Here is a 27,958-nt window from a genome sequence, read left to right on the forward strand (position 1 = left end):
GGTGATATGAGCTTCAACATCATTTGCACAGCCTAACCCAGGAGAAAAAAGGGACGAAAATGTCGTCGACAAGGAATCCAATTGAGCATAAGGAATAACATCAGAAACGATATTGACAGAGTCATATATGGAGAACCCAAAAACACGAAAGGCATCGAAACCAAAAAGATTCTCCGCGTTACTATGGTCGACCACAAACATGGGAACAGTGCGAATGACAGATTTGTAAGATGCTTCAGCATCAAATTGTCCCAAGAGAGAAATCTTCTGTTTATTGTACGTCTGTAATTGCGTAGTGACAGGTGACAGTATTGGAGAACCCAACTGAAGATACGCCCGAGAATTGATGATAGTGGCAGCAGAACCAGTATCCACCTGCTTGCGAACATCTCGACCAAGCATTTGGACAGTGAGGAATAACTTCCCTGAAAGGGAAGAAGTACAATTGACAGACAACACAGAATCAGAATCAGTGTCATGTTCATGAACATCATGTATGTGCTCGGATTTGCAAATAGATGACACATGACCCTTTTTTTGTTTGCATTTGTGACACACGGCCCAATGTTGTGGACAATCTTATCATGAATGTTTCGTAAAACACCGCGGACATGAAGGAAGTTGCCGTGGGATTTGCTGCAGTTTCTTAGAGGTTTGTTTATGGTTAGGCCTAGGCTGTGCTTAGGAGCATACTACGGCCACGTCGGCTGGCGGGGACACGCCACACGCTTCGTCAACATCACACAGAGGTTGTATTTCCCTGACGTCGCCCCATGCCTCTATTTGTGCTCCAGCGATGCGAGAAATTTCAAAAGACTGAGCGATGGATAGGACTTCATCTAGAGTCAGATTTCCCAACTGAAGGGCATGTTGCCTAACTTCTTCGTCAGGTGCCAATTGGATAATAGCATCCTGTACCGTGGAATCAGCGTAGGATTCTTTGTGAACTTCAGTAACAAATTGACACTTTCTACTGAGGCCGTGAAGTTCAGCAGCCCAAGCATGATAGGATTGATTCCGTTGTTTTTGACAACAATAAAAGTCAACACGAGAGGCTACCACATGCATTTGCTTTTGAAAATAGATGGACAGAAGTGAGAACATTTCAGCAAAGGATAAAGATGCAGGATCTTTCAAAGAGCCAACTGCAGCAACAACCGATACATTTGAGGTGAAATCCATGAAAGGAACAGAGACTTACACATTTGTTTGTCCGTGACATGACATGCCAAGAAGTGCTGTCGAAGATGTTTTTCGTAATCAGACCAGTCTTCCGCCATCTTGTCGTAAGGAGGAAAAGGAGGTAGAGACAATGAGAGACACCCCACATTTGATGCTGCGACGAAATCACGAACTGCATCGGTGAGAAGCATTTGCTGTTCTTTGCGACCTTGCAATAGTTGCTCTAAAGTAGCCATGGAAACATGTGGGTCAACGATGGAAAAGAAAAAGCACTACCTCATTGCCAATTGTTATAACTTCAAGTTGAACAAATATATTTCAAGGAAGATGCAATACATGAAAGTCACAGATCAAGTAAACAGAGTAAGACATGTGCACAATTTAACAGTCAAATCATAACTGAGTCCGACTCTAGTGGCCGCTGGCTGGCTGGCCGCTTAGGTGGCGCTGCTGCTGCATGGCTGCCAGACAGCGCCGCATGTAGAGGACGCGCGTAACTGCATGGTGGCACTTTGAAACTTTGAAAGATTGGCGAGTCACAACATACACATCAGTGATTAGTAATTTCTTAGTACAGTTTCACATTCCAGGATGATACACCCACATCTGAAATGATCTTTAAAGTAGGGGTTATGTTTCCAAAAAGTTATCAACTTTACAGATTTGTCATTTTCCATAAAAGTGAAAGTAATTATGCCCTCATTGATAAATCATGAAATATGGTACCTTGCTGGTTCTAAGTTGTCTTTGTTGTCTTCTTAAGTATATTGCTATTGGCACAGGCTTCATGAGTTTGAAGAAATTAGCTACAAAGTTTAATTTGGATTATCAAGTTAGTTCCCCTCGTTTTGTCTTCTGTATTCTTTAGAATAAACAATGATAAATCAACTTTCAGAGAAATACAACTCTCTGCAACTGCACAGTGCATTTGCTTAGCTGCCAATGAAAGTATTTAAATTCACATTACATAATTTTAGCATAAATATAAAAAAATGTGAAAGCATTATTGTAAATAATTATATAAAATGAAAATGTTTTTTGTTAATTAAGTATAAAATTCCAGAATGAGATTTTCAAGTATAAAATTATTTAGTTCATGAAAAACAGTAGTTTACAAAGTACGAGGGCGGTTCAGAAAGTAACCTCCGATTGGTCACAGTGCGGGTTGTGGGGGGAGTAGCGACGCCATCTGTGCGTTCACGCACTCAACAGGTCAGTCGGCATCAAGCCGCGGTCGAGTGAACGTCGTACCTGCGCTAGTTTAGTTTTTGTGGCAGTTTGAAATGTGTGCTGCAATAGAAAACCCCGCCAAATGTGAAGTGCGTGCTGTCATAAGGTTTTTTACAGCCAAAGGATATTCTGCAGCAGCTACTCATCATGAGCTTTGTGCCGTGTACGGACCAAGAGTTATGAGTGAAGGAGTTGTCTGTGAATGGGTACGTTTATTTAAAAGTGGACGAGAAAACGTTCATGATGAAGAGAGGAGTGGTAGACCATCATTGGTGACTGACGAACTCGTTCAGACAGTTGATGCAAAAGTTCGTGAAAATCGACGTTTCTCAATGTCGGATTTGTCTACTGGTTTTCCACAGATTTCTAAGACTCTCTTGTACGAGATAGTGACAGCAAGATTGGGTTACCGTAAGTTCTGTGCACGATGGGTGCCCAAAATTCTTACCGACCACCACAAAACTCAAAGAATGGCCTCTGCATTAGACTTTCTGTCACGTTATGAGGACGAAGGAGAACCATTGTTGAACAGAATCGTGACCGGTGATGAATACTGGATTAAGTACGTGAACCCTGAGACAAAAGAACAATCAAAGATGTGGGCACATTCAAATTCGCCTACCAAACCAAGAAGAGCCTCGCAAGATTTTTCTGCCAGAAAACTGATGGCAACAGTGTTTTGGGATGCCAAAGGGGTGTTGTTGGTTGAATTCATGGAACGTGGTACGACCATTAATCAAGACGTGTACTGTGAAACAATAAAAAAGTTACGAGGGGCTATACAGAACAAACGCCGTGGTATGCTGACTTCCGGTATCGTTTTTTGCTCGATAACGCCCGTCCTCACTCTGCTCGCAGAACAACGGCCCTTCTTGAGTCCTTCAAGTGGGACGTTATCAACCATCCACCTTACAGCCCAGACCTGGCGCCAAGTGATTATCACCTCTTCATGCATTTGAAGAAATGGCTCGGGTCACAGCGGTTTGATGACGACGAAGAGCTCAAAGATGCGGTCACAGGCTGGCTCCAGGCACAAGCGGGTGATTTTTATGCGGAAGGAATTTCAAAGCTTGTGAAGAGATACGATAAGTGCCTCAATCGCTATGGAGACTATGTAGAAAAATAGTGCAAAGATGTAGTTGTAAGATGTATATATTAAAATATTTTTATTTAACTTGGTGTATTTTTTTAAATCAACCGGAGGTTACTTTCTGAACGGCCCTCGTATATTGCTCTTAAAATAGATATTGGTTTACACAATGTTGTTATCCTTTACCAATGAATAGATCAATATCCAAAGCATTTCTAATAACCAATATGCTAATTACATCCCAGATTTCCAACTAAATTTTCAATTTCTCCTGTCTGCATTTATATTCTTTATGAGTTGTCATTGGTCCTGGAAGCTCATGATTCATATTTATTTTCAGTGTAGAGGTTAACTATAACTTCATTCTCCTTAATCTGATGATTCCATGCCCTTAATATACCTATTGATATTATTGTCACTTCTTTGAGGGTGTGTATTTTCTATCTGATGTTAAAACTAGTTTTGCAAGTATCCAGTCTGTCTGAAATAAGTTATGTACAATGGACATGTTTAATATTCTTATTAATGACAGAGAATTCCAATCATTCATCAGCTTCTGAACTATTTGCTTGACACCCTCATTAATTGATTCATGTTATATAGGAGCATGATGTAATACACTGACTCTGCAACAGAATAATAGAGTAGAAGAATGCTAAAAAGATCAGGAAGAAGTGCTTTGGATATGAGGAAATTGTCATGACTTTAACTAGGGAATGAAGCACAGATATGAGTAGATGACTGAGATGCTTTCATTGCAAATGGCTGAATTTTGGCAAATGTGACAGCCTAGCTTTCCAAGCACATTAAAGGTTTATGCAGATTTTTGTTGTAACTGAATTTACTTTTCTTTCACATTTATCAGTGTTACTTTATGTAATTGAGGTCAGTCTTGTTTCAAGAGAGCATATTTTGACAACTGACCTGCTTATTCTCATTGGAATCTTTGAGCCATAGTCTTAGATATGTGCTGCAAGCCTGGACTGGCCTGGATACCTGGAAAAAATTCTGTTTATAGTTATTTGTTATATCTGTGATGAGTCCTTGTTTGGGAAGCACAACCAATACTGGAAATCATTCCTTGATTCTCAGCAGAATTGAAATTTCCACACCTTTTTTTTCAGATGCTCTATATAATGAACTAGTATTTTTATGGACATGTGATACTATAAATAAATTTAAATAATTTTTATTTAAAGGTTTCCGAAACATATTGGAAAGAATCATAACATATCCTGCCTCCTTCAACCTCTACATGTTCCATGGAGGGACAAGCTTTGGATTCATGAGTGGAGCAAATGCTGCATCATCATTCCCAACCTATAAACCACAAGTTACAAGCTATGGTATGTTTTAAGTCTTTCTTTTTTAGACTTAAACGTTTTATTAGACAAAGTAACAGCAGCATGAATAACCACACTTGATATTGTTATGCTTTCATTATAAAGCAGGTGATTTGTTTTGAACTATGTTTGTTCATGTGACTGTGGTTTGTAAACAGTTGTGAAAGATAAGATTCCAGTGTCTTGATGTAATGTAATTTGAGCTGCTTTGCCATGTTATTGAGTAGATAACTGATGAAAACATTTAACACTGCGCCATAATGATAGTCATATATACTCAATAACTGTTGTTTTGTAATATATATGCATGGACTTATATTGCTGAGGAAATTTAGAAGTAAACAGCAATACATAGCACATGAGAATAGGTAAAGAGAGAAAAACAGGAAGATATCTAGTGGCTGCTGCAGTGATAAATTTCAGTGTGATAGCCATAGAGCTTCCTCCAGCACTGTTGCCTATAATGTGTTCAGAATGATGAAGTTAGACAGTGGATGCCAGGAAAGGAGGATGACTGGAGATCAATAAGGATATACATTTAGCTCAATACCTTCATCAAGAAATGGAATGTGAACAAATATATCTGTTCTGCTGACGGCATTGAGGTGTGGACAAGGAGGAAAGAAATAAAGAAGAACTGTCAGCAAAGAATAGATTTGGCTAAGCAAAGTAAAGTTTGAGGAAAGATGAAGAACTACTCAAGAAAAGCATTTTTAAGAGGTAAAAGTACTACAAAGAGTTCCACAAGGTTAAGTTCTTCAAAAATGTATTCCACAATCTATAGAAGTAAATACTTGTTAACAGCTATACTTGGAGTATCCTGACCAAGCACAATAATATCACTACAGATGGAAACAGTAGTCTTCTCATCTGTGAAGAACTCAGCAGTCTTAGACTTCCTGGCAGATTAAAACTGTGTGCTGTGCCAGGACTCAAACCTGTGACCTTTGCCTACTGGGTGCAAGTGCTCTACAAACTGAGCTATCTAAGCATGACTCATGACCTTCTTTCACACCCTATAATCTGTTTGAGTTTTGATATACAGTCACTGTAAATCTAGCTCCACAATTGAAAACATAATGGCACAAGAAAGCTGAACAAAAATGAAAGCACACATGAGAATTAGATCTGGGCCAAAGCTATACAAGAGGGCAAGTATGAATTTCAGGATACATTCATCTATTAATCAAGAAAATATATTGAGACACTGGACACACTCAGGAGAATGGTAGTTCAAATCCACATCTGGACACCCAAATTTGTTATCCATCATTTTCCTAACACATATGTTCCCCATCTCTAATTAGTTCATCACAGATGAGACATTAAAGCCCTAACATTCATCCCTTATTTCTAGAATGTAAAGAGAGTGGATGAAATTCCAGAAGGATGAAAAATAACAATCGTGCCATATTTTCAAGAATGGTATCAAAGGGGCTACACTACTTGTCATAAGATTCCTCTTTACAGAATTCGTTTTAAGATACACTCAAAATGTTTAATGAAGCACACAAAGATCATTCCTAGCCACAGTTGCTCAACACCACACTACAAAATACAGAAAGATAAAACATTTAGCAAGAACTTTAATAGAATTCAAAATGGAGGCATGAACATCGTATGCTTGACATATTCTGACATTGTAATCATATTGTCTAGATACTGGGAAAAATTGTTATGAATGCATCAAGCTCATATGTATGCTCTGTCTGTGCCAACTCTTACAGTTGGTGTTATCATGTGAATGCATGCACAGCAGTGTAGTTATTTGTTGATTTGTAAAAATGATGCAAAAGTTTCGTTGCATTCCACTGCTAGAAATGCTTCAGTCTGTGGTAAGAAACATTTATGTATGCCAGTTATTTATTTATTTATTTTATTTATGCATAGGAATAAAATTTTCCACTTAAACATGATCCCATGCTCAAAATTGCAATTTCAGTGACTGAAAGTCAAAGATTAAAAAGTGTTCTCTCAAAAAGTTTTCCATGACCATGAACGCTGCTCAGTAAAAAATAAAAATCATTGTTACCTAGTTATTTATACAAGGAGTGCCAGAGTCTGGCAAATAAAAATTCATTTAATAAAATGTGTGGAAGTCTTGTGATGACTTCAGTGTGTTTTATGTATAGTTGCTGAAAGTCATTGTGACACTGAAAATATTATGAGCTTCCTGAAATTCCAAGAACTACTTGTTCCCATATACAGTGTGTTCCAGACTCGTCATGTCAAATTATGTGATTGGTTTGGAATTGTTATCTGAGTACTTTAAGATAACTAACCAATGGTTGGAAGCATATGTTTAAAGTGGTAAAGGGTGTAGAATGAGCATTCATTCAATCACAAATAACGTTCTGCAATTCTCATCATGAAGGAAAAACTTCAGTGATACATAATGAGTCAAGTTATACATTAACAGACAGAATAAACCACAGCTGGCCACTTGTGTAAAATACACTGAGGTGACAAAAGTCATGAGATAGTAATATGCACATAAATATAGATGGTGGTAGCATTGCATACACAAGGTATAAAAGGACACTGCATTGGCAAAGCTGTCATTAGTACTCAGGTGTTTCATGTGAAAAGGTTTCTGATGTGATTACGGCAGCACAATAGGAATTAACAGACTTTGAATGCAGAATGGTAGTTAGAGTTAGATGCATGGGACATTCCATTTCGAAAATCATTAGTGAATTCCATACTCCAAGAGGCACAGTGTCAAGAGAGTGCCAAGAACACAATATTTTAGGCATTACCTCTAACCACAAACAACGCAGTGACTGACAACATTCACTTAACGACTGAGAGCAGCAGTGTTTGTGTAGAGTTGTCTGTGCTAACAGACAAGCAACACTATGTGAAATAACAGCAAAAATCAATGTGGGACATACTAAAAATGTATCCATTATGACAGTGTGGCGAAATTTGATGTTAATGAACTACGGCAGCAGACGACCAATGCAAGTGCCTTCGTTAACAACATGACGTCACCTGCAACACCTCTCCTTAGGTTGTGACAATATTGGCCATAGCAGTTGCACCTTAAATGACTGGAAAACTGTGGTCTGGTCAGATGAATCCTAATTTCAGTTGGTAAGAGCTGATGGTAGAGTTTGAGCGTGGTGTAGGCCACAAGAAGCCATGGGCCCAAGTTGGCAACAAGGCACTGTGCAAGCTGATGGTGGCTCCATAATAGTGTTGGCTACATATATATGGGAATTGGGTCCTCTGGTCGAACTGAAATGATAATTGACTGGAAATGGTTATGTTCAGTTACTTGGAGACTATTTGCAACCATTCATGGACTTCATGTTCCCAAACAACAACGAAATTTTTATGGATAACAGTGTGCCATGTCATGAGGCAACAATTGTTTGCAATTGGTTTGAAGAAGATTCTGGACAATTTGAGCAAATGGTCTGGCCATCCAGATTGCCTGACATGAATCCCATTGAACATTTGTGAGCTATGATCGAGAGATCAGTTTGTGCACAAAATCCTGCACCAGCAACACTTTCAAAATTATGGACAGCTATAGATGCAGCATGACTCAGTATTTCTGCAGGGAACTTCCAATGACTTGAGTCCATGCCATGTTCAGTTGGGGCACTAACCCAGGAAAAATGAGGTCTGATATGATATTAGGAAGTATCCCATAACTTTTGCCATCTAAGTGTATACTAACATTGAATTATATAAATTGAAGGGGAGAAGAGATGGAATTAATGACATCAGCTATCCAGAACTTTATGCGGAATCAGCAGTGATGAGTGAAAATGTGTGCCAGACCAGGAATTGAACCCAGGCTCTCCTGCTTACTAGGCAGTTGTGTTAACCAGTTCACCATCCAGACACAGTGTTTATCACAACTGCATGGACTATCTCAGCATGCCTCCCAGTTGACTCACCCTCTCGCTGAGTGCCATCTATATGCAGTCAATGTACATGTCTTCCACACTCACTGCCTTGACATTCAGTTGGACACATCTGAATGAAGAGACATCACACATTCATATATTTTATTCACCTTCATGGGCAGTAAATCCTCAACCTTCAGTGCAGATGTGCAGTTACCTTTGGCCTACTGTGGAAATGGCAAAGCAGCAAGCATGAAGGACGTGGCCGGGGACTGGAGATAGGTGGCATTTAGTGGGAGTGTGGATCATGCAGGAGGCATGCTGAGATAGTCTGCACAACTGCAATATACGCTGTGTCCAGATGGTAGAGAGGTTAACACAACTGTCTAGTAAGCAGGAGATCCTGGGTTCAAGTCATGACCCAGCACACATTTTCAGTTGTTACTGCTGATTCCAAATAAATTCACAATGCAGCTGACATCAATAATTCCTTTCCTTTCTCCCTCTTCTCCCTTTTATTTACGTAATATGTATCACAGTTGCGGATACTACATGGTGTCTGAAAGAACAGACACCACACATTCATGTAATACCAAATTATGACTAGCACTAATCTACTGAAACTGATATTTGTGGTATTTACTTCTATATTACACTATAAATATATGCTAGGAAAAATAACTGCTTTGGAATAATCCACTGCTTCTCCTCCTATACTACCCAGTTTCTGTTGCCATCTAATACTTCAAACAAAGCATTTACGTAGCTTTATAGAGTTCGCTGTCAACTGTCTATGCATTAAGTGAGGATCTATCTAATAAAATTATTATAGAAATGCACATGAGTTCTAAAGATCTGTGCCCATATAATAGATGGTTGCATCCTAAATTTAAATGAGTTTGTGTACTAGTGAAAACTTTCAAATAAGTGCTTATTAACCCACCTCTGTGGCCAAGGTTGCCAAAGCATGCTTGTGAAGTGGTGCTTGACCCAGAGGAAGCTGGTTCAAATCCTATTTATTACAAAACATTGTAATGGGGCATATTGCAAATAATCAAACAAACAAAAAGTGCACATTACAAATCTGAAATATCCTGAAGTACACAAATGCGATAGAAATGAAGAGAGAAAAGTACTGGTATTCAGGATACATCTATTCTAATCAAACTTTCTGTGAAGTACATCACAAAAAATAAAATAATTATCACCAGGATACTTGCTGTAGTAAGCAGTCAGTGCCAGTTTCAGACTATAATTGCCTACATGCACCACATGCATTAATCAAAAGTCTTGGACTTGCAACTAAACAAATGGACATTAGAATTGTGCAAGCAGTTACTGAGGACAACATTTCCTGGTCAAAAGATGAAATTTTGTGAGTACATGCTTTAATTGCACATAATAATGACAGTTTGAAGGCTCTAAAAGAGCAGTTAAATTATACGAGTGCAACAAACATTGCATTGATTTGTCCTATATCCAAAAAAGTATGCCAAATTTGCAAGAGCACAAAGCACAAACATCAACATCTGCATCTACATCTATATGATTATTCTGCAGTTCACAATTAAGTTCCTGCCAGAGGAACCACCTTTAAGCTTACTCTCTACTTTTCCACTCTCAAACAGCTTGCGGGAAAAATGAACACTTACATATTTCTGTGTGAACTCTGATTTCTATTACTTTATTATGGTGATCATTTCTCCCTATGTAGGAGGGCACCAACAAAATCTTTGCACACTCCAAGGAGAAAGTTGGTGATAGAAATTTCATGAGAAGGTCCTGCCACAGTAAAAAATGCATTTGCTTTAATGACTGCTACCCGAGTTTGTGTATCATATCAATGGCACTCTCTCACACCTTTTGTGATAGTAAAAAATGAGCTGCCCTTCTTTGAACTTTTTTGATGTCCTCCGTCAATCCCATCTGATGGGCATACACAATACAGCAGTACTCTAGAAGAGGCCAGAGAAGCATAGTGTAAGCAGTCTCCATAGTAAAGCTGTTACAGCTTCTAAGTGGTCTGGCAGTCTTTGGTTTGCCTTCCCACATTATCTATGTGATCGTTCCAATTTAAGTTACTCGTACTTGTAATCTGCTGGTATTCAGTTGAGTTTACAACCTTTAGATTTGTATGATTTATTATGTAACTGAAATTTAGTGAATTATTTTTAGTACTCATGTGGATGACTTCACACTTTCCATGATTTAGAGGGAGTTGCCACTTTTTGCACCATACAGGTATCTTGTGTAAATCATTTTGCTATTTGTTTTGATCATCTGAACACATTACATGACTTTAAATGACAGCATCATCTGCAAACAGTCTGACAGGACTGCTCAGATTGTCTTCTAAATAGTTTATGAAGATCAGGAACAACAGAGGACCTATAACACTTCCTTGGGAAACGCCAGATATTACCTTCATTTATACTTTCCTTCAGTTACTATGAAAAGTGATCTTTCTGACAGGAAATAACAAATTCAGTCACACAATTGATATGATACTCCATAGGCACACTATTTAATTAGAAGTCACTTGCGAGGAACAGTGTCAAAATTCTCATGCAAGTCTAAAAAAGTGAAACAAATTTGACATTTCATAATAAGACTTACCAGGAACAAACTTGTCAACAGCAGTTAGTTTGAATACAGAAAGTCTTTTACAAATTGTGTCGGCCCTGAAAAGGGCCTTTTTTGTAGCTAGAAGATTGTTTGCTTAAGGCAGGTGCTCAAACTGGTGACTCTCTGATGTGATACAAGCTTGGTAATGTTGAACGGTGTTTTGCCAAACTCTTTCAAAGATTCCTGGCATTGCCTTGATGTGCCTGGTGGCATGTTGAGTGTGATCAATTAATTCCTCTTCATTCCTAGGTGGTATGCATCCAGGTGGAGGAACTATAACCTTGAAGAATCCCCACAGGAAAAAGTCTGGGGTGTGAGGTTAGGTAATCACGGGTGCCATGTCCTACAAGCACCTCTACCAATTACCTGGCTGTCGAAGAGTTCATTTAAATACCTATGCACAGCACAACTGTTATGTACAGGCTGCAACCACATGTATAGCCATATGTCCAGGGCAACATCTTCCAGGAGGCCGAGTAGAGTTTCTTGCAAAAAGTGGAGGTAATTTGCCCCGGTAAGTTGAAGAGGTAGATGGACTGACCCAATCAGATGGTCACCCACAACACCTGCCCAATTGCTGAGCGAAAATTGTTCCTTGTGTCCTCGGATGTACGTGATGTAAGGATTTCCCCTTGCCCAGTAATGAACGTTCTGAGTGTTGTAAAGGCCATCCTGATGGAAGGTGCACTCATTGGTAAACAACAGAATAGTGGGGAAGCCAGGATCTTGTGCAACACATCATGGAAACCACCGGCAGAACCCTATCCTGTGTTCATAGTCCACCACAGGCTTTAGGTCTTGGACAGGGTGGAAACTAAATAGATGCTGGCCATCATCCCTCAAAACCTCCCAGACTAACTTATGAGTGACCTCCATGTCATGTCCGGCTGCTTGAATACTTGTCATAGATGCTTCTCCGAAGAGCTTGAGAACAGTTTCTGCAAATGCAGCATCCCATCGCATCATGTTGGAGATCTTCCAACATCACCATGATATCCTGCTAATGAGCCTTTTTTGCCAAGTCACCAGTGAACTACTGTAAACATTTATGGGTGTGAGTGGTGTCTTACTGGGTACCGTTCCTCATACAAGCATTGAGCTACCTGCGCATTACTGTCAGCTAATCCGTAAACAAAAACCATATCTCATTGTTCTTCAAATGAATACTGTGCCGCCATCCTTACTGTATGACTAAATCACAGGTGATGTGTGTGTGCTCTGAAGTGAAGCTTAAATGTGAATGCCTCTGATGTGAGGTGGAGATAAACAGCAAGACCTATTCAACACATCTGCGTATTATGTTGGGGCATTGACAGGGTGAGGGACATTTGTGTGCATGAACCAACAACGACAGCACTGCCTGTCAACCAACAAATGGCAACAGGGCAATCCCACGGCCAATCAGAGTGTGTGGTGCTAAGTTTCCAGAGTTTAAAAATGGTGCATTGTCAGCCTACATAACATTAGTAAGTTTGGTTCCTACTGGCATCAGCTATCCAGGGCTAAAATTTCATTACTTATTTTTTCTCCATCTTGTATAATACAAACACAAATGGAATTAGCAAGGAATGACACCAGGGATTACTGTAATGCAGCTGCACCATAATGTAAGATTCTCATGTTAACTGACAAAAATGATGGAAACTGTGTGTGAAGACACCACTCTTGTAATATCCTTTGTTAAGCCAGGTGCACTATTTTATGAAGTTACCAGAAATATTCATAACAAAATCAAACACCTGGGAAAAGAAATGCATTAATAGTGTTTGCTGGAGCAAATGGCAGTTGTAACTGGGAGAAGACTGTACTTTCAGTAATGCTGTAAATGAAGTAATCAGAAACATAGTTCACACAAGGATGATACTGTGTGCAGTTCCTTAGCAGCAGGAGAGGGTACAGGTAAATGATGACATAAATCAGCTGAACAAATACTTTGTAAAAGCAGGTGAAAAATACAATCATGTCAAAGTAGTTGATGTAAACATATTCCTAAGAAGACATATTTCGTATGACAAGAATTTGATGTATACAAAAGAGGAAGAAATAAACTATTCAGAAAATTAAAGTGTGTGATATCAACCAAAATGCAGATGACAGTAATGAAAAATAACACAGAAAAAATGATAGTGACAAGAGAAAGAAAAAGGAAGATGTGCGAACTGGATCATCATACTCCAAAAATGAAGAAGGTCATGCTGATCCAACAACATAAGATGCAGCATTAAATGCATTAATGAAACCATCACATTGTAATTGAAAAATCATACACAACACCACCAAAAGAATATGGAATACATCAAAATATGAGAAACCAACTTCAGAAGTTGCACAGATAAAAACAAAACTAACATGGCCTTCACAGAGAGCATGAACAGTTCCCCACTACTTAGCAAAAGAATTTTTATTCCACAGCCAATATAAGAGAAAGGGAGAGGAACATAGGTAATAATGAATAGAATGTGATAAGACATGAGTCTCCAACTACTACAGATTTTCAACAACTCAGGCATCATTGAATGGAAAATAACATTATAATTGTGCACCAAAATATTCAGTACTTAGGAACAAAAAACTAGCAATGCTCCTGAGTGAAACACAGCCAGATGTGTTATGCCTTAGTGTGCTTGGACTAAATGAAGGAAAACTTTGCACTCTAAAAATAGGTCACTACTATCTGTTTCATTATTTCCATAGATCAAAACATAAAGTTCGAGATGTTACTATATTCAAGAAGAAAATTAGTGGTACAGAAGACACTGGATACTGTAATTGTATAAATATTACAGATTGCTTTGAAAAGGATTTTGAAATTACTAGTGTCATGAGTGAATATTGCAACATTTCTGAAAAAACATTTAAAATTATGTTACAGTATTTAGAGGTACAACATACATATAGGTAAAGAATCAAACAGAAATAAGGAACATTATTACAGAGTAATATGAAAATAATAATAAATGTACCTACAAGAGTGACTGATCAGATTCAGACCATCATATATAACAATACCAATAATACTGTAAATAATTAATGTCAAGCAAAAGTTCTGCAAACAGCACTTTCTGGTCATCATAAATTAAAGTTTTGTATGCACACAAATAGGAGCTCAAAAACAGCAGCAAAGCAAAATAAGACAAATCAGCCTGCAAAACATGAGCATTTTGAAAATACCTCTGAAGAAAGAAGACTGAACTGAAACATTCCAAGCACAAAGCACAAATGAGAAGTATGATGAAAACTCAAACAAGGAACGTAGAACCACAAAACAGTATTAGAAGAAGTACAGGGAAAAAAATTAAAGAAGTAAAAGTCAGTTTAATGAACAGAGCCATTGAAAATTCAAATCATAAAGGTAAAACAGCATGGGTTATAAGCAACACTGAAAGATGTGGTCAAAAGACTGTAAACAACAGAAATTTTATTAGTTTAATGAGGCCTTAGAACAGTATAGTTACAGATGGAACAAAAAATTGCTAGAACACTCAACAACAGTTTTATAAATTTTGTACAAAATTTAAAGAGGAAAAGAAATCATGTTGTGTCAATGTGTCCTAGACACTTCAGCAACCATCCCAATCAATGTCTCTGCAATCAGTAATGAAACCAGAATTCATAAAAATAATTCAGAAATTAAAATCCAAGAAGTCTACAGGAAAAAATGAAATCTCAAATTATCTAATAAAGCATGTGAGTGATGAAATAGTTGAATCTCTTTTGGGTATAGCAAGCTGCTCATTCAGAGGAGTATTTCCATGAAAATTACAAATACGCACAGTAGTACCAATATGTAACAAAGGTAACAAAGGTGACCCAAATAACTACAGATGGGCATTATTAATCTTGGGTTCCCAAAAATGTTGGAGATGCTTATATATAGCAGAATGGCCGCATATCTAGGGAAACATAGTATTCTGACTCCAGCCAATACGGTTTCCAAAATGGGAGATCTATAGAAACCACTCTCTCAAGCTTTACATAATCTGTTATAGATGCATTAGACAAAAGAAATTCTGTATCTGCTATGTTTCTGCATCTGTCTAATACTTCTGACAGTTATCCATACGTCATTAACAGAAAAACTTTAAAGCTATGGCATTATGTGAACACACGTGCAATGGATAAAATCATATGTCAGCAATTGAAAGCTGGATGCATATCTGAAATCAGTGATATTAAGTACAGTATATCTCAAGGATCTGTACTTGGCCCACTTCTGTTCATCTTATTTATAAGTAATATTGAACTCAATGAAAAGGCTCATAAAACAGTGTATGCTGATGATATGGAATAGTCAATGGAGAAGAAAATCTGGAAATGCTTTATATCAACAAACAGTACAGACCAGTGGCTCATACAGAAAGAGTTAATTATAAATCTAAAAAAGACAATGTTCATGATGTTCATAAATAGAGAGGAGGAAGAGCACATAAATATATTCATAGGTGAAACAATACTGAAAGAAATTACCTGTATAAAATTTTAGAGAATTACAGTTTACAATAAGCTCCAATGGAGAGAACATATTGATAGTTTCCAGAATGAGATTTTCACTCTGCAAGCGGAGTGTGCACTGATATGAAACTTTCTGGCAGATTAAAACTGTGTGCCCGACCGAGAATCGAACTCGGGACCTTTGCCTTTCGCGGGCAAGTGCTCTACCAACTGAGCTACCGAAGGACGACTCACGCCCGGTACTCACAGCTTTACTTCTGCCAGTATCTCGTCTCCTACCTTCCAAACTTTACAGAAGCTCTCCTGCAAACCTTGCAGAACTAGCACTCCTGAAAGAAAGGATATTGCGGAGACATGGCTTAGCCACAGCCTGGGGGGTGTTTCCAGAATGAGATTTTCACTCTGCAGCTGAAAGAAAGGATACTGCGGAGACATGGCTTAGCCACAGCCTGGGGGGTGTTTCCAGAATGAGATTTCCACTCCGCAGGAGAGCTTCTGTGAAGCTTTGAAGGTAGGAGACGAGCTACTGGCAGAAGTAAAGCTGTGAGTACCGGGGGTGAGTCGTGCTTCGGTAGCTCAGTTGGTAGATCACTTGCCCGCGAAAGGCAAAGGTCCCGAGTTCGAGCCTCGGTTGGGCACACAGTTTTAATCTGCCAGGAAGTTTCATATTGATAGAGTGTCTGTTGTAAATTCATATGACACAAGAAATAAAGGCCAGTTGAGAAATATATCACACTGACTGAGAGCTGCTGAAAAAGATCCTCAGTCTTATGTGTACAACTGGTGAAGCATCTTCTTAAGTGTCTACAGGACTTTGCATCTGAAGGGACATACCAAAAACTTCTAAAGTGTTACATAATTGAGAAAGAATTTTATAGTGCAGAGGAGTATGGTATATGTGTAAAGAATGAGGAAGTTAATATTATTTGTATGTTAAAATTATTTGTATGTATGCACTTTAATCACTCAAAAATATGCAGTATGGTGTACATAAATAACTTGTAGTATGTTGTTATGTTTTGTAATAGGTAGGCTAAATATTTGAAGATACTAAGTTAAGTTGACCTGTCCCTTGTTACAGGTACACCCTTTGTACATAATGCAATAAGATGGGACCAAATAAAAATCAGCCAATTAACCAGTATTATTTAAAGTATGTAAGGCATCTAGAATGATTGAAATAAGGTCTTTGTTAAACTCCTCTATAAAAAAGATGATAGGAGATATGTCAATAATAATCAACTGGTTTCAGTGCTGATGTCATTTTCTAAATTTTAGAAGGTGATGTGTTCTAGAATAGTATCTCACCTGAACAACAATAATATTCTCAGTAAATCACAGTTTGGGTTTCAAAACTGTTGTTCTACTGAGAATGCTGTTTGCACACTCACTCACCAAATTTTACAAGTGTAAAATAAAATAGTGCCAGTTGTCTTTTCCATGCCTGTCTAAGGCATTTAACTTAATGGAAAGATAAACCAAGGTTTCACAGGATTGATGGTATACCCAGTCAATGTATAATGTCATTCCAACCAAAACAATGCAGAAAGTTGTACTTAGTTATTCAACGAATGTAATCAGGGGACATTATTGTGACTGGGGAGAAATCATGTAAGTAGTTACACAAGGCTCAAACTTATGATCATTATAGTTCCTCATGTATATAAATAATCTTCCATCTAATATACAACAAGAAGAATTAGTTCTTTTTGCTTATTTTAATCAATCCAAGCATACATGCAGAAAAAGTAGAAATAGTAAACAGTGTTCTCAGAAGTATCATTGACTGGTTTTCTGTGAATGCTCCCTTCTCAATAGTAGAAAGACACAACATATTCAGTTCAGCACATTTGGAGGTACTATACCAGTGATATGTGTAACACATGGTAAAGAAATAATAAAACAGTGCAGAAACTTCAAAATCATATCAATAAATGTTTAAACTGGGAAAAGCTGGTTTTGAACTCCTAAAACAACTTATCTCAGCAACATTTGCATTTAGAATCATTGCAAATCTCTGGAAGAGACAGATCAGTAAGTTGAAATATGATTCATATTTTCATTTAGTAATGTGATATGGAATAATGGTCTGGGATAACTCATCTTTCATAAAGAAAGTCTTCATTTCTCAAAACTGTGCTGTAGAAATAATATTTGGTGTACACTAATGACCGTCTGATAGAAATCTGTTTAAAAAGTCAGGCATTTTGACTAACAGAGTTTATTTATTCCGCCACAAATCTGCTGGGATGAAGTACAGATTTATTCAACTGTAGCCTCTGGAACTGCATGCTTGGCATGATTAATGGATGGAAACCAAACCACTTAAATCATTTGATATACACTGATAAGCACACACATTCATTACCACCTGTTCAGTACCATGTTGGTTCATCATTGGAAGACATCATGGCAGTGTTCCTAGATGGCATGCATTTAGCAAGTCCTTGGTAAGTTTCTGATTGTATGTGGCAATAGGTATCTATGCACAGGTCAGGTAAGCTGCAGGCTGGTAGTTGAGGGTGTGCAGGTGGTCCCAGATGGCATCCCAGATGTGTTCCATCAGATTTAGATCAGGCTAATTTGGTGATGAAAACACAACATAAGTTCACTGAAATGGTCCTCAAACTACTGTAGCAAAATTCTGGCCTTATGACATGGACAGTTATCTTGCTAGAAGATGTGATCACCTTTGAAGAAGACATTGAGCATGAAGGGATGCAGGTGATCCACAATAACATTCACATAGTCCACAGCTGTCATGGTGCCGCTGATTTCTATCACAGGTCCCATGGGAGCCCAGGTGAATATTCCAACTACAATCATAACTGACAAAGTCACTGGGTGATCAACGGAACATTGTACTGTTTCATAAGACTCCCACAGATTATGACAATGATGTAGGCTCAAGCAGTGAATTGAAATTTGTACCAGTGCTGGAAATTGAACCCAGGTTTTCTGCTCGCTAAGGCAGATGTGCTAGTCATTACATCACACTGGCACTTTATCATAGATAAAGGAGTGATACTCAATATGTCTCAGGAACATAAACTATGTATGATTAAAGTATCACCTATACCTGGGATTTAGGTAGGATTAACCCCATTTTGCTCACTGTTACGGTGCTCTTCCAACATTGGAGAGCCTTGGCAACACTGATGCAAGTTTAGATGGGGAATAGCAAGGGGTTGAGGCATGGGTTGCTATATTTATTGGAGATAGAGACATATAAAAGATAATCACGCAGTTGTCATTGCTGCTTGTCAGTTTGGTGTGATGACTAGTGCACCTGATTAGTAAGCAAGAGACCTGGGTTTGATTTCTGGTGCTGGCAAAAGTTTTAATTCATTGCATTAAACTACTTCATTACCACAGATAAAAATGAGACTCAATATGTCTCAGGTACATCAACTGTATATGATTAATCTGTCACAGATTGCCACTTATCCTATTCTACAGAGTGGGTGAGCCTCTGACTTCCACATTTTGTGATGTGATATGGATGTCCAATTCCTTGTTCCTCACTTATGGTTTCAGGAATACCACCAAGAAGGAGAATCATCAGGAATGTGGAACAAGTCAAGATATACATTAACATGAGACAAAGACATCATAAGAGACTTATGCCATATACTGTAGTAACAGGAAACTACCCCCATTATGCTTAGTGCTATTCATGTTTATATCATACAAATTTAATGTAGTAAATTAGTAAGATAGCTGTTATTTGGAAAAAAAAAATCTGCTGCCACCTTACTTTTATTGTTTATTAACTGTGTATCTATTATTAACAATTTAATATTTATTTGATTACAATGGTATTACATCTATACATGCTGAATCCTCATCTAGCAAACTGTTACACAGCTTTATAACAAAAACTATTACTTGCCATGTATCTAACAGAAATCTTAAATTCCTGATTCTAGATATTCACATAAGTTGTAGAAAGAGTGGTTAATGAGAGATACTTTTAATTTGCCTTTGAACTGGCAGGGATTCAGTTTCTTGCTTTATGTTAGACAAGAGCTTATTGAATATCTTACCATCAGCATACATAACTCCACTCTGAACTCTGGAAGAGGAATCAAAGTCTGAATGAAAATTATTTTTGTGTCTTTTATTGTGACTGTATATACCACAGTTTATTTGAAATTGATCTTGCTTATCAGCAACAAAAACAATTAAAAAGTAAAATAACTCTAAGAGTTCCAAGACCCTTAAAAAGGCTTCTGGAAGAATTATGGTTACATAATTTACACAGTATTCTTACTGCTCACTGCTGCTGAATAAATAATTTATTTAATTTTGGTGCACTGGCCCAGAAAATAATAGTGTAAGACAACAGGGAGTGAAAATATGAGTATTCAATGTAAGCCAACATTCTTGTCTTTACATACAGAATGAGATTTTCACTCTGCAGCGGAGTGTGCACTGATATGAAACTTCCTGGCAGATACTGGCAGAAGTAAAGCTGTGAGGACCAGGCGTGAGTCATGCTTCAGTAGCTCAGATGTAGAGCACTTGCCCGCGAAAGGCAAAGGTCCCGAGTTCGAGTCTCGGTCGGGCACACAGTTTCAATCTGCCAGGAAGTTTCATATCAGCGCACACTCTGCTGCAGAGTGAAAATCTCATTCTGGAAACATCCCCCAGGCTGTGGCTAAGCCATGTCTCCACAGTATCCTTTCTTTCAGGAGAGCTAGTTCTGCAAGGTTCGCAGGAGAGCTTCTGTGAAGCTTTGAAGGTAGGAGATGAGATACTGGCAGAAGTAAAGCTGTGAGGACCGGGCATGAGTCGTGCTTCCGTAGCTCAGATGGTAGAGCACTTGCCTGCGAAAGGCAAAGGTCCCGAGTTCGAGTCTTGGTCGGGCACACAGTTTTAATCTGCCAGGAAGTTTCTTGTCTTTAGGTTAACACAGTTCGTCATGTTGGGTGATGCCAGTGAGCAAGGCAAAAGACAGACCTCCACATAGTAGGCAGATGTTCAGCCTGAGTATTCATATGACTCAGTAGTGGAATGAATATTTTTCCTACAGGTGATGCTATAAACTTTCAGGATTTCATTCTAAAGTCTTTGCATGCCAAAAATGTTTTGGAGATCAAAAACTATTATCTGAATAAATGTGCAGGTTCCTATGGACTCCTCCTCATTCTGCCTCTTTAGCAACAACTACAGAAATATTTTAGCCTTTATTATTTGGTTTCAGATTATGATGCACCACTGACAGAGGCAGGTGACTACACAGACAAGTACACAGCAGTGCAAGAGCTTTTGGATCAGTATGCTCCCAAGAAATTCCTCAAAGCAGATGCTCCAAAAGAGACTACTAAAGTGGCCTATCCTGATGTCCCTCTTCTTGGACAGCTGAATTTGGATGATTTAGTTGCACAAGTGGTAACCTTAGCTACATTCTCTTTTGTTACAGCCTTAGCTGAAAGAGATGTACAATCTAATTTTAATATCATTAACACTTCATGAACTTAGAATTTTGGATTTACTATTTGGTTAAGGTAGTACTATGGTAAACTTTAAATTAAAAATATCAGCAAACATTGCACAACTCATGAGACTGTTCAGTCCAAGGTTTTCATAATACCACAAAGTATGCAGTCATATACTGCACCTATCCTCAGGTTGCTGTCATACTCACTGATGATGGCCATCCAGTATAATACAGAAAAATGACTCATTGATGAACGCAATGTGACACCATTCATCAGCAGACGATGCTTCCTGGTCATGGTACCACTCCAAATACAGTTTTAAGTGTTGTGACCAGTTGTGTGGGCTGACACAGAATGTTGGAGGGAGTCCATTACTTGTTTTCATATGGGAGACACAGATGTGTGTGGTGTACAATACAGTGGTAATTCCTTGTGCTGGGGAAACATGGTAGACTGGACTTTGATAATGACACTGGGTCACTGTCACAGCTCAGTGTCTCACAAATCTGGATATTGCATGATTTGACTAGTTGGCCAAATGAAAATCCACAATGAGGTTCCCTTAAATGCTGTCAGGTGCTGATAACAGTATCATGGATGAGCATGTGACATCTCCTTGTTCTTCACAGTGATTACTCAACATTTTACACTGTACACAACCGTATACGTATTGATAACAATACTAAAAATGAACAACAATAATACACTCTGGTGGCCATTCTACCTGCCACATGGAATTGCAGCTTTAATCATTTACATACCCGCTGATAGTGTACACACCCAGCATCTGACCATGTTTTCTGGGTTCTTCCCTTGTTTTTGTCAGGCATTGTAACTTCAGAGGTACTACTCTTCCTCTAGTTTAAGTATACGCATAAACACAGAGACGTCCACAGCAATCTATCCATGGCAATAGTGACACCAACTGCTCATAAGTGGTTTCTTAGGCCAATACATAACAAACCATTCTCTCCTTCCACATTTTTTGATATATACGAGTATGTATATATCTATCTCTCTCAATAACACACACACACGCACACACACACACACACACACACCCATCTCCCTCCTTCAATTATGTAACATGTAACTGTCATTCCACTTTTCGACCAATTTTCACTACTGCTACTGAGTGCCACCTGTTTTCGCTTCTACTGCCATTCCATCACTTCCCCAACTCCCAAATCCCTCATTGCCTCATACATTTTAAACCTACCCAGAAGACAAACTCCTTCCCTTCTCAGTGCAAACTCATAAATTATTATTATTCTCATGTCAGAAAACATATATAAAAAACAGTAAAAAAATTATTGATGGATCAACACAGTTTATACAATATTTGACTAAAATTTGGCCACTTCCAGTGCATTTTCTGTTGTCTGCTGAATGTCATCTTCTCTGCAGGTGGCTGAACACAGATGGCACTGAACCATATGCTGAACAGTCTGTTCTTCCCCGCAGTCACATTTTTTTTATTTTTTTATTTTTTTAATGTATCCCCATCTTGTCAGGTTAGCCCAGGATCTGTCATTCCTGACCTCAGCCTATTCAAGAACTTGCAGATTGGCCAATTCTCATCACAAAGAGGGGGCAAAGATTCTGTAAATCTTTTCCAGCCAGAATGGTGAGGCGTCCTAGCCCTCCATAGATGACATCGACAAACACCAGTTACTATTAAACAAGGTCTACAAACTAATGAAGGATTTCCCCTCACAAGGCTCACTGCCAATCTTCTGCAGTACCGAAGATTCTTTGTTGACCTCCAAGAAGAGCATAGCCAATAGAGGTTACAGTAAAATGGCCTTACTCAGGGAAGCATATTGGCGCCAAGTCTGGACTTATGACCAACCCACAGCCCCAACTGCAGGATTTTCTTGTATGCTGATAATCTCACTCTGGTAACCAAAAGCACAAACACTGATCCAAAAGAAATTGAATTGAAATCACCCTACAAAAATACTACAGAACAAACCAGCTTAAACCAAACCTATCAAAGACCACAAGTTAATGATAGAATGTTCGTGGGTGAAACTGGAACACTGTAACACTCCAAAACATTTGATAGATTTCTAATGTTCAAAAAACACTGCATGGATTTCAAATCAAAATTCTCCACCAGGAATGACCTACTGAGAAAACTGTCTGGATTACAGTTGGGCAGTCAAGCCGCAACCATCTGAACTTCTGCAATGGCATTATGCCAGTCTGCTGCAGAGTATACCTGTCCTGTTTGGTGTAAGTCAACACATGCCAAACAGATGGATATTGCCCTAAACAAACACTGCAGAATTATAATAGGCTGCTTGAAGTCAACTCCAGTAGAACAGCTCTACCACCTAGCAGAAATTGCACCACCTTCTGTTTGAAGAGAAACAGCAGCAGACAGGGAAAGAATGAAATTGGAACAGAAAAAGTGCATCCTATGCATGGGAAAGAACCCTACCCATAATTACTAAGATCAAGGAAAAGTTTCCTTAGAACATCAAAGAAACTAATAATCACTGATGAAGAAGCAAAGCTGCAATTATGGAGAACTGAGACTCCCCGCCCTCCTAGTAAATCCTTGTAAATAATACACAATCAATAATAAACAAACAAAAGCTAATTTCAATTACCAAACAAACCACACTTTTTCTTGTGTCTGATTAGGCTACATCTGGACATTAGAGATGACATTCGAATTTGTGTATTGCAGTTTTCATTCCATTTCACATCACCATCTCATTAATACATTGTTCCTGTCCTTATCATTTTTACTTCTGCTGCCTGGCTGTTGGCTGCTACCAAAAGTTTATTCAGCCCAGGAAATTAATGATATATTTTTTTAAGTTTACGTATTTTTACATTAATTTAATCTCTGTTACAATTGCATGTATTTTGAAATACATTAAGCATGGGATTTCCATTAAACATAATTCTAATTTTGACACTATTCAAGACAGCACAATATTAGAACACTGAGTACAGGTGTAGGATATCCAGGGCTCAAATTTTGAAGTGAAAATCAACATTTAACTTTCCTAATATTTATGTAATCACCCAAGACAATTTCTGAATGTTTCTTTATGCAAAGGTAAATTTATGTTGATGCTTGAAGTAAACTACACACATCAGCAGGTCAAATAATAGAAAAACAAATGAATAATAATACTAAATTTTAGATTTAGTGTGTTCATGCCACTATAAAAAAAACTCAAGGCTGTGTTCAATGTTACATCAAGAAAAGCCTTAAATTCTTCTAATGAAATGTCCCTCCACAAGTGCTGCATTGAGTGTTTTGTAAGTAGAGAGACTTTCTGTGTCTTTCCTTTAGCATACATTTTTGTAGCCTTCACAGTTTCACTAATATAACTGTCAGTGAAAAAGAGCTGGAAATATTTCAAGTTTGGAATTTGCTCAAGATCTGTGAGGAATGGTGAAACCTTGTTGTGTGACAGGAAAAGGAAGATCACTGCCACCATTATGATAAACTTTCCAGGTATTTGCTACAGGCTGTGTCTTCATCATTTTCCACTCAACCAGTAGATTCTAATCCACTAGAACTTACATTACTACACACCGTGGATGTTTCTTCCCAGTCATTTTTGGCACTAAATTCTTCTTCATCCTCAATGTCTTCAAGAAGCCACCTGGCAATGTCATCAACACCTACAAGTTTCCTGCCAGCAAGCATCATACTAGAAATGTGCAAATGCAACATGGTTTGAATTTTCAGATCTCCATACTAAGTGCTACCATGTGCCTAGTGAATTCCAACAACATAGCAGATGGAAAGCACAATTATGGAAATGCATCCAACATCATCCAGCAGCAGAGCTTTTGAAGAAAATTGTAATGTCAGACTTAGTCTGACAGTGGATCACAAAGGGTTAAAAACTAGGTGCATAAATGAGACTCATGCTTTCAGTCTATGAACTGGAAATATTGTAGTGTATGATCGTACATTTCATGCCTGATTTTTATTTTATTTTATTTTATGTTTTTTCAAAGATATACTTTAATTCTTCTGCAGATGATACTATTTACATTGTCATATTTAATGTTTTTTAGGATGCTGGAGATTGTGTTAATGCAACTGATATTCTGACAATGGAATTTCTTGACATCAACAATGGCAATGGGCAAAGTTATGGTTTTGTGCTGTACCGAAAGAATGCTGCAACAATTGGAGAAAACTCAGTATTACAAATTATTGGTCATGTCCGAGATCTAGCAGTAGTTCTCATTGATGGAGAAAACATAACTGAACCACTAACTTCAAAGGAACAGTTGAAAAACTTTGGTTTTTGGGAACAAAGGTAATGAGTAGGACTTAAATGTGTTATACTTAACACCCATCTACAAAACTGCAGGTAAGGAAAGCACACCTAATTACAGACCTATATCACTCCTTTCTCTCTTTTAAAAAGGTTTTGATAAAATGCCTATTACAGAATATCGACTCATTTAGCTGAGCAGAACTTGTTAATAGCGTCTCAGTTTGGTATTCACAAAGCATTTGCAACAGAGAAGGGAATACAAGACATCTAAAGTGAAGTATTAGCAAACCTAAACAAGAAAAAGTATCCTGTTGGAATATTCTGTGATCTTGCCAAAGACTTTGATTGTGTGGATTTCAAAGTTCTATTTAGCTAACTAAAGTGTTATGCAATTCATGACATCCCTCTTGCAAGGTGGGACCTTACCTTTGCAATATAAAACAGAGATTCTCATTAATGGACTGTATCTCAGGCATAAAAGTAATCTTAGAATGAGAAAAAAATGCACAGAGTGTCACAAGGCTCAGTAGTGGGCCTACTCCTGTTTCTAGCACATACAAATGATCTTACAATGACTTTTATAGGGTGGTTCAGGAACTGTAACATTTGCTGACAAGACAAACATTCTAATGAAAGGTACAAACTCAATTCTACCAAACACAGCTCAAATGATAGCTACACTGGTCTACATGTATTTTAAGTCAAACCCACACAGAATCATATCATATAGTTTCAAAAAAGCAATGACGACTGTTTAGCATCAGAAATAGATATCTATGGACACATACTGAATAAAGCACAATGTGTAATGTTCTTTGGGGTCCAGCTTTATATCAAGTGAAAATGGAGTCCACTGCACATATAACCTAATCAAGGAACACAGTTCAGTATGTTATCACCTTAGAAACATCTCTCATTGTGTTGAACTAAAGACAAGAGTGTTAACTTACTTTGCATGTTTTCAGTCCCTGATGTGCTATGGAATTATCTTCCGGTGCAATGCACCTAAAGTAGCTGAAGTGTTAGTTCATTCTTCCTACACTCCATACATGAATGGAACAGGAAGAAACCCTAGTAACTAGTACAATGGGACATACCCTCTATCATGCAACTCATGGTGGATTGCAAAATATAGATTCAGATGTAGATGTAGACAAGTGAGCAACAAGAATATTGTGTGAAGTAGATAACTATACATCTTGCAGAAGCCTATTTAAATATCTTGAAGCTCTTACACACACTTCCCAGTACATCTACTCCGTAATGGATGATGTTGCTGATAACAGAATCCATTTCAGCTTGACTGTAATTTACTCAGTCAAGTCTCAAAAATTATTTTCATGTAGACTTTGCCTCCATGCCTAGTATTCAGAACAGAGTTATGTACTCTGGTGGTATGAAATTCAATAAGTTTCCATCTGACATCAAGCAAGAAACTGAGATCCATAGCAATTCAAAAGAGAATAAAAACATGCCTGATTAGTTACCCATCTGCAAATTATCTAAGTATCTAGATTCAGGGATTGAAAACTTCTGTCAGCTACAGGGCAAATAACAGCATCCGTATGTATTATAAAAATATGTGTATGTACATTCCACATCTCTACCTAAACTACTGGACCTATTTGAATTAAAATTGGTACACATATTACTCATTGCCTGGAAAGAATCAGTGTGTAGGTAAGTACCACCTACTTATCAAAGGAATAGTAGTGGGGGTGAAAAAGAAGTATAGCCCACAACGTGCTAATACCTAGGCTTTTTTTCATGTAGTATTTTAGAATGAGAGCATTTAGTGGCTTGCAGAAAACTTTACAGATAATTTCAAACCTTTATGGAACTTTTTCTTGCTGACAACCCTGAGAGAATGATGAAAGGACAAAATGTTTAGCACTTACTACATTTTTGCTGTTCGTGCAGTAAAATTTTGGCATGAAGCATGATGTTTTAATTTATTACTACTTTACTACTAACTTTATTTGTGACATATTTTGCATACAGTATTCACGTACAACACCAAATGTACATGCAAAATTATATTGTTGTACAACACATAGTCTAGCAGATATGGCATTATAAATACTGAGCTGCATGAATAACTGCCGCATCAAGCAGAATATTTTGATTTATTATGTCCATTCTACTCACCCTATTTACAACACATTTCCGAGACTGTATTCAAATATATAAGTACACTCTTCAGAAAATGTAAGGATTGAGCGTCATGAAAATGGAATGGCAGGGTAAATTTGCTACAGATACAGGTGAAATGTGTGTACAAATGTGTGTGAAAAATGGTAAATATACATAAAATATATGTGACATGTGAATACTACAGCAAAGCTATGGGAAGAAAGTTCCTCTTTAATGCCTAGATCAATTTCAGCCAAACATGGTACACATATTATTTATTACCTGGAAAGGAATACTGTGGGGCAAAGAACCACCATACTGCTATTGATGAGGAGGT

General features: G+C 37.9%; 1 protein-coding gene across 1 annotated transcript in view; it reads left to right on the forward strand.

Annotated features, from left to right (window-relative positions):
* The window catches only part of LOC124803280 (beta-galactosidase-1-like protein 2), a 257,902-nt gene that overhangs the window by 205,492 nt on the left and 24,452 nt on the right, over positions 1–27,958 (forward strand). The window contains exons 8-10 of the mRNA XM_047264463.1: positions 4,702–4,848; positions 20,989–21,176; positions 25,280–25,527. Coding sequence (XP_047120419.1) covers positions 4,702–4,848; positions 20,989–21,176; positions 25,280–25,527 — 583 coding nt within the window. The remainder of the gene's footprint in view (positions 1–4,701; positions 4,849–20,988; positions 21,177–25,279; positions 25,528–27,958) is intronic.

The sequence above is a fragment of the Schistocerca piceifrons genome, chromosome 6 (genome assembly GCF_021461385.2).
Source record: "Schistocerca piceifrons isolate TAMUIC-IGC-003096 chromosome 6, iqSchPice1.1, whole genome shotgun sequence".
NCBI lineage: Eukaryota > Metazoa > Arthropoda > Insecta > Orthoptera > Acrididae > Schistocerca > Schistocerca piceifrons.